This window comes from Pieris brassicae, chromosome W, assembly GCF_905147105.1.
Source record: "Pieris brassicae chromosome W, ilPieBrab1.1, whole genome shotgun sequence".
NCBI lineage: Eukaryota > Metazoa > Arthropoda > Insecta > Lepidoptera > Pieridae > Pieris > Pieris brassicae.
Window position 1 is genome coordinate 4,295,537 of NC_059679.1, and position 7,771 is coordinate 4,303,307.

Here is a 7,771-nt window from a genome sequence, read left to right on the forward strand (position 1 = left end):
TTTGGATCTTTTATATATTGAGTAAAAAGTTTATCTCTGTACTGACATCCTTTAATAATTCTATTATTAATCCAATGGTTACTATTTCGAAGAGAGTTAGATTTAAGTTTAACTGTACATTCAGATTTTTTATATGCTTGTGTTAAGTTATTTTGTATGAAGTTATATATACCAATAGGACACTTCATTTCTAATGTCGGCTTCCAATCAATTTGCTCTAGAAGGATCGTTAATTTATTATTGTCAATTAATGTTTTATATGTTGGAACATCCTGTGACTGTGTTTTAGTGCAAGCAAGCACGATCGCTCGATGGTCCGCTAGTTTTGTGCCAACCGTTGCCGTGTATAGGTCGTGTGTTTGGGATCGAGCGTATATGTGGTCTATGCATGATTTTGTAATGGTTCCTTTGTATAGTTCCGCCCTAGTGTAAGTTGTGATCCCACACATAAGGCCTAAACTGTGTAATGTGTTGCAATATTTATGTTTTATAGGAATGTCTAGCTTTAGATTTATATTAACGTCTCCCAATAGATACAAATCAATATTTTTCTGACAGTTGTTCTTAATAATATTATGAAGTTCGTCAATAAACAGGTTCTTGCTTAGGCTAGGTGGGCGGTAAATAGCACAAATTTGAGCAGTGTATTTTGTCTGAGTTGTGATGGTAAAAAGTATATTCTCGAAATGTTGGCTTTTTACAATTTTCATATTAAATTTATGTTTCTTTTTTACATATACTACGATACCTCCACCTTTCCTACCGTTTCTGAGTGCCGAAAACATATGGTATCCATCTAAATTATACAGACAACTGATTTTATCAGAAATGTTTACTTCTGTAAGCACAATAACGTCAACAGCGCCAGCCGCATAAATACACTGCTCAAGACTATCAAAGTATTTTATGATTGACCTTATGTTTATGTGTACACACAATAGATTTAAATGTCTACTGGGAATTTTACTCACAAAATCACTTATGTTTATACAGTCTTCTAATTCACAAATATCACTAGTTAAACTATCCATCTTAATAATAATAATTTATATGCATTTAAATTGGTCAGTTAATTGGCATTCTGTCTTTTTTTTAGCACTTGTATATCCAACACTGATCTTAGGTTTTGTATTTTAGTGTTTTCATCCTTTCTTGCACGCACCATACCGTTTTTAAACCATACGTATTTATATCCTTGTTTATTCTTTAATTCCTGTTTGGCTTCCCATAAAACGCTTTTGTTGTGTTTAGTCATTGCTTCCCTGATGAATACTATTTTGTTATTGTTGGGTTCATAGGGGCAAACATCGGCCACCATAGTTTTAATGGTTTTTGCAGCTTTAATCCACTTTTCTTGGGTTGCTTTATCATTAAGTTTTACTTGTATAATGCCCGGTTGGTCGTTTTTACCTTGGTATCGCATTGTGTTACGGATACTGTCGAAGGGCTGTTTAAGTTTTAATGCTACATTTTCAACTAATTTTCTCACATTCTCTTCACTCGCAGGGGGGACGTTTGCTATTTCTATAAAATTAGAAAGTTTCTCCTGTTCCATCTCATGGAAACGCTGCTCCAATGCACCTACCCTCAATTCCAGATTGTTGTTTTTGTGTATTAGTTCCGTGTTTTTTCTTTCTAAAACTTTTATGGTGTTTTTAAAAGCATCAATACAACCTAATACTTCGTCCAGCTTCGTACTGTGAAATTGCAGAGATTGGTTGAATTCGTTTATTTCCTTCTTTATAGTTTTTTCTACTTCCTTTGAAATTTTCTGTATTAGCCCCTTAGTGTCCACAGGTATATCCTCCTCTGCATCCTCTGTTAGATACAAAGAGGAGTTTCGCTTCGGGGATTCTTGTTGACATTCCATACAGGTCCAGTCCAAGCTTGGGGCCGCCTTTAATGCGGTTATCTGTTTGTTGGTAAGACCACTACATCTGGTATTTAGGTGTACCATTTTTTCACATCGGGCACATTCACATCCAGGCAAAGATTTAGAAAAAGGTTTATTACATTGGTCACACTTAGACATGATTAGATTGTCTTAAAAAGATCGTGTTAGATTATACGCGTGTCACTCGCACGGCTGCGCTTCGACGACTGAATTACGCTAAAAGAGACTTTTTATCCCAGTGCCTTATATCCTATCAAGCCAATTATAATTTTAGTTTAAATTTTCTCCAAGGGCACAATAAAAATGATGAGACCATTCAATAAATATTTTCGATCTTATAAATTCTAGTCTGTCCATTTATATCGATTTGATAATAATTACTCCTTAATTAAGAAATAATTGATTTGAATTGACTTGATACATTTTATTAAGTCGTGAATCTACAAAGTAATTTTTGTACAGCTAATTACGAAATACAGTAATGTAAAATCTAAGCCAGATGTTACCTATATTATTTTTTAAATTTAGCAAATAAGACTATATTATTTATACAAGAACTGTTAGACTACGTATCTTGTGCTATTTAAAATGTACCGCTTAATTTAAGGGCCTAATATTATAAAATCATTATGATATACGTCTTAACTATTTCGATTTGAAAATATTATGTACAGTACATTAGTCATAGTAAAAAAAATATTTAATTACATCGATTGTACGTTTCTAAAATTAGAACTTACCTGAATGTATTTATTATATTACATTCTATGAATATATTGTGATTTAAACTTTATCTCAAAAATAAATATATTTTAAAAAATATTCAACTACACGATAAATTACGCTTCGTCGGTTCGGTTCGGATTCAGTCTTGATTGTAAAGTTAAAGAAAACTTACAGATATAAGGTGTTTTATTTGAAATAAACAAAATACATAGTCAATTTGCACAGTAATAACTTTGGCGAACGTTTTTATTAAATACATGGACATTTATTTTCTGAATTGTGAAAAGCGCACCAAATTAAAATTGTCAAGATGAAAAATTCGATGTCTTTTGTCTAGTTCAAAGGGTAAGTTTATAAATGCAGTAATTCTAATTGGACGCGATATAGTAATAACTTAATCCTTTTAATTAATAACCTTAATATAATAATAAACTTAATAATTTTATGTAAACCGTCTGTTGGTCAGTGGTTAAATCTAAAATAACACTGGTGTTATCTTGACTTTTGTAACTGATATAATTAAAATGCTTTTAATCAAATATATCATATAAAAATACGACTTTGTCTTATTTTACGAAAGCAATTCGTATTATATGTGAAAAGTACAATTTGGAACTAGTTCAGACCCAAATTGAAAATACATGAATAAGAAAACTATGCTAACTTCTTAACAATAACACGGAATCACACCTTTGAGATAATATTTAAAAATGCATGGACATTATCTTTCAGAGATATACTAATTCATTAAATCTCACAGAGGCGATTCCATAAAAAAGACATTTAAAAACTCAATGATTGCTCATAGAAAAGATACATCATTATTTTACAAAGTTGTTAAGCTGCTGCGCGGTTCTGTAATGATTGGCAAAAAATGTCATTATAATAAAGTCAAAAATCTAAGTGAACTAACTTAAGGAGGATAGTAAAAAAAGAAAGAAAAAGCTCCACGTCAAAAGAGAACCACTAGCCAGCCGTTTACAAACGCAGGTACCAGGCTACCATGAGAAACGAAGGGTTACTCATTAACGCCGATAGGGATGGTATGAAGAGGCGGAAGCAGCGCCCGAAGATCCGTGGTAGCTCCGTTTGGATGTCTTCTGGTAACCATCTCCGGAGCCGCCAGTGTATTCATAATCATCACCTATACATAAACCTTTGTTACAATTAAATGGCGACATTCAGTATCCAACAGCAACATCAAAAAGCAATTTTTTTTTTGTTGTAAATAATATAAATTTTATACTACCAGTTACAAATACTAAATAAGTAAAAAAAAACTCACCGCACCACGCACCTTCATTTTTCACGAGTACAGATTACCTTACTAACAACTATAAGGGTACTAAATTAACATGTCTCTACTTAAGTACAAAATCGGTTCAGTAATTTGCTAGAACCGTCTATACGACTCAATTACGATAGAACTTGTGTATTTGTATCATATACTAGCTATGTGTACTACAATAACATAATTGGAAAACCTGAGGCAGAGGCGGACATATCCGATACGTTACAAAATGAGGACTGTGGTGACACCATACCACTGCAGTACACCATAGCAACCTGGATTAATATTTTCTTAGTGTCTTGTTTGTATAGACAGTGTACGGTTCCTGGGTCAACGGGATGCTTCAAATAATAGAGATTTATTGATTTACTCTATATTTACCACTCGCGTGTTACAGTAGAATATGAGCGAAATAATGACGTGCTAATTGCTATATACCGAATGAATACAATTTAACAGTCAAAGAGAGTGCCTACGTCTGGCTATGCTCTCGGGGTGTAACTCCGACGATTTGGGAAATCGTCACGCTTATAAGTGGTCGAAATGTACATCCATGGCACGTACAAACATAGGAATTTGTCAAGCTTGTAAACGAGCAAGAATGTACGAACCTTTGCACGTACATAGGGATCATCACGCTTATAATTCTAAGATAGCCTGAGTGAGCAAAATGTACAGCTTTGGCTCGTACATACTCCCCCAGGCAAAAAGTGCAAGATGAATATGTAGTGCTTTACAAGATGAATCCATTACATGCTTAATAGTCTCTAGGAGGTACTTAAAGTCTCTAAACTTATGCTAACACTTCCTACACCACGGCACTATCACTAACACTAAGACCTATCGGAGTCCGGTCCCGGGTGGGTTCTGTAGAGCCCATTGCGAGACTGGCTGCCACTGCTGCTGCCAATGCCGCTATCGACGTCTCCTGCTGCCCATCAATTGTTTTCTGTATTGGAATTGTTGCTTGGCCAGATGGTATCTGCTGGACAGGTGCTACCGTACCTGCTCGACGAAACCTCCGCAACAATAGAATCGCTCCTACCACGACGAAGATGCCCAAAATAGAGTATAAGGCAATATACTGATGTACGTCGTGAAATATCACACTACTAATTATGGGAGCCTCCTTTCGCATATCTTCCAGATCCGTGCCTATTTTATCAAGACTATTAATTGTGTAGTTGTTTTTTGAATTTTCAATAACATCCGAGGATAAGGACACATTTATCATATTATTAATTGAATCCATATAAGGCGAATAAACCATTGGTCCAGTCTTGAGCACATTCTGATACTCGTTATGAGCATAAATGACACCTTTCTTGTTGCTTAACATGCAACCATGACCTATGCTTATTAATCCAGTCGTATTTAATTGTTCTGCAGAAATTTGATCGCCACACATAATATGTAATGGACACCGATCACAACAAAAGTATAAATATGTATTCTTTTTATTCAGGTCAATCCACTCGTTATCGCATGGCATTTTCTCAAACTGACATTGCTTTTTTATTCCTGTCTTAGATAAGCTATCTTCTGGTTTCATATTATAAAACAGTTTAGGTAGGTTACAATAATAAATATCGGAATAATAATCACAACTTGATAGCAATTCATTTTCTGACATCTGTATGTATGAATTTTTTTCTTTGTTTATTGCGACGAGATCTGAACAACGACGGGACAATTTTGACCATCGTAAGTGCGTCACTCTTATAAGGAACAGAAATCACATTATAGATTTCAAAACCATCTCGGCTGACAAGCGGAACCGAGATTTCCAATATTAATTGCTCATAAAGCATCCTTGCCTTAACTCTTTAAAATTTATATATATTGCCAAATTGTTTTTGACTATTATTAATTGGCAAAGAAAGATCTGTTGAAATATGATTGGATATTATATTTAATTCCCTGCGTAATTGTTCCGACGAAATAAGGTGAAAATTAAATCGACCATGGTAAATATCGGTGATGGTGTCAATCAGATACTCCTGCAAATTCCTTAAATTAGCAAGTACGTTTGTTGCTGAAATGCTGTCAAGAGTAAACTGAGTAATGCGCTCTAGTCTATTGATTTCAGTGACTTGAGTAGTAATTGCCTTCTTAACTTCATTTGCGTGTCGATTTATTAATTTTCGTAAATTATAATTTTCTTCCTCTGACCGCTTCATGAGATACTACTCCGCTTCCAGAACTGATGTCTGATTTTTCCACAGGTTTGCCAAATGCTGCTCATTCTCTTTAACTAAAGAGATATCCTTTTGATATTGTTCAGCGAATGATTCGTCCAATACTCCGAATAAGGAGTGTGCCGCGTATCCGACACCGTTGATAAGGCCGCGCCGACGCCGCTTCGAGCGCGTGCCCGGGTGCTGCGTAAGCAACACCTGATCGTAGTATTTGAGTTCCTCGAAGCTATGACGTAATTGATTCATAGTAATTTCGCAATGTGTTTTTTCATCGAGGGCAGAACACATGCCTTGTAAAGTTTTATAATATTGTTCGAATGCCTTTTCACCTTCCCAATAGGGTTTCATGTCATAGTAGACAACGATTCTCCATTTTTCCTGAATTAATTGCATATTACTTATTTTGTCTAAGTATAACCCCTTATTATTGTTGAATGTACTTATATTATAATTTTCCGGATGCGTAGCTGATACGTATGTTAAAAAGAATATAAACGAAAGCATTATCGCTAAAACGTTACCGAGACCCTTTCGTAGTATGGGCCGTGGTTTTGCAGATATGTTTGATTCGTTTTCGGCTGCTGCTTTACTGCTGTTCTGCACTGGCAAGGGACTTAATTTGACAATTGGCCGTTTGATTACTCCGTTCTTTGTCTTTAGCGAAACTACTCTGACGATATTATCAGTGCCTGGATGTAATTCTACAACTCTGCCCATAGCCCATTTTCCGGGAGGAATATTCGCGTCGTGAATGGCGACCAAGTCATGTAATTTTAAGTTTTCTCGTGGTTTTTGCCATTTACTTCGAGATGTCAATGTAGGCAAGTATTCCGATTGCCACCTCTTCCATATGTCTTGGAAAGTTTTCTCCACTAAGTACCATCTCGTTCTTAGGTCATTCTCGGTGGGCAATAATGAAAGTGTAGGGCCCCCAGTTAAGAAATGAGCTGGTGTTAGAAAATTAATATCCTCCGGATCTTCTGAAATTGGACATAGAGGCCTAGTATTTAAACAGGTTTCTAACTGCGCTACGAGTGTCGAAAGTTCTTCATATGTGAATTTTTGATCCCCGATTACCTTCTTTGAGCCTTTAAGCTTTTAACAGCTGCTTCCCATAATCCGCCAGCAGAGGGCCATGCAGGTGCATTGAAATGCCAGTTTATTTCCATATCCGTAATTGTGGTGGCAAATTGTTCTTCTGCGAATACTCGTTTTAATTCGTCATACCCGGAGTCAAGTACACGATTGGCACCAATAAAATTTGTGCCATTATCAATATAAATATGTTCCGGAGTCCCTCTTCGGGCCGCCATTCTTTTCAATGCTGCTAGAAAGGCCGAAGTGGTTAAATCAGATACTACTTCTAAATGCACTGCCTTTGTAGCCATGCATATAAATACGGCTATGTAACCTTTTGTGCACTTGATCCCTCGTCCTTTGCTACTTTTTATTAGGATATACCCCGCAAAGTCAACTCCAGTATGCTTAAAGGGTCGCGCCGGATTACACCGAGCTTCGGGCAAGTCGCCCATTATTTGATATTGCATCCGAGGGTTGTTTTTAACACATGTTACACATAATCTCAATTGCCTCTTTACTGCTCTATTACCGCCCACAATCCAGTACTTCTGTCTGATAAGTGATAATGTTAGGCGAGGGCCG

At 35.9% G+C, this 7,771-nt stretch overlaps 1 protein-coding gene across 1 annotated transcript; it reads right to left on the reverse strand.

Moving 5' to 3' along the window:
* Window positions 1-1,957, reverse strand: LOC123718354. Its single transcript, XM_045674770.1, has one exon. The coding sequence runs from the start codon at window positions 1,955-1,957 to the stop codon at window positions 1,070-1,072; it is 888 nt and encodes a 295-aa protein (XP_045530726.1). The 3' UTR covers window positions 1-1,069.
* Window positions 1,958-7,771: the final 5,814 nt, after the last annotated feature.

Excerpts from the sequence above, each read along its gene's own strand:
- LOC123718354 (XM_045674770.1), bottom strand. The coding sequence starts at position 1,957 with ATGGTACACCTAAATACCAGATGTAGTGGTCTTACCAACAAACAGATA.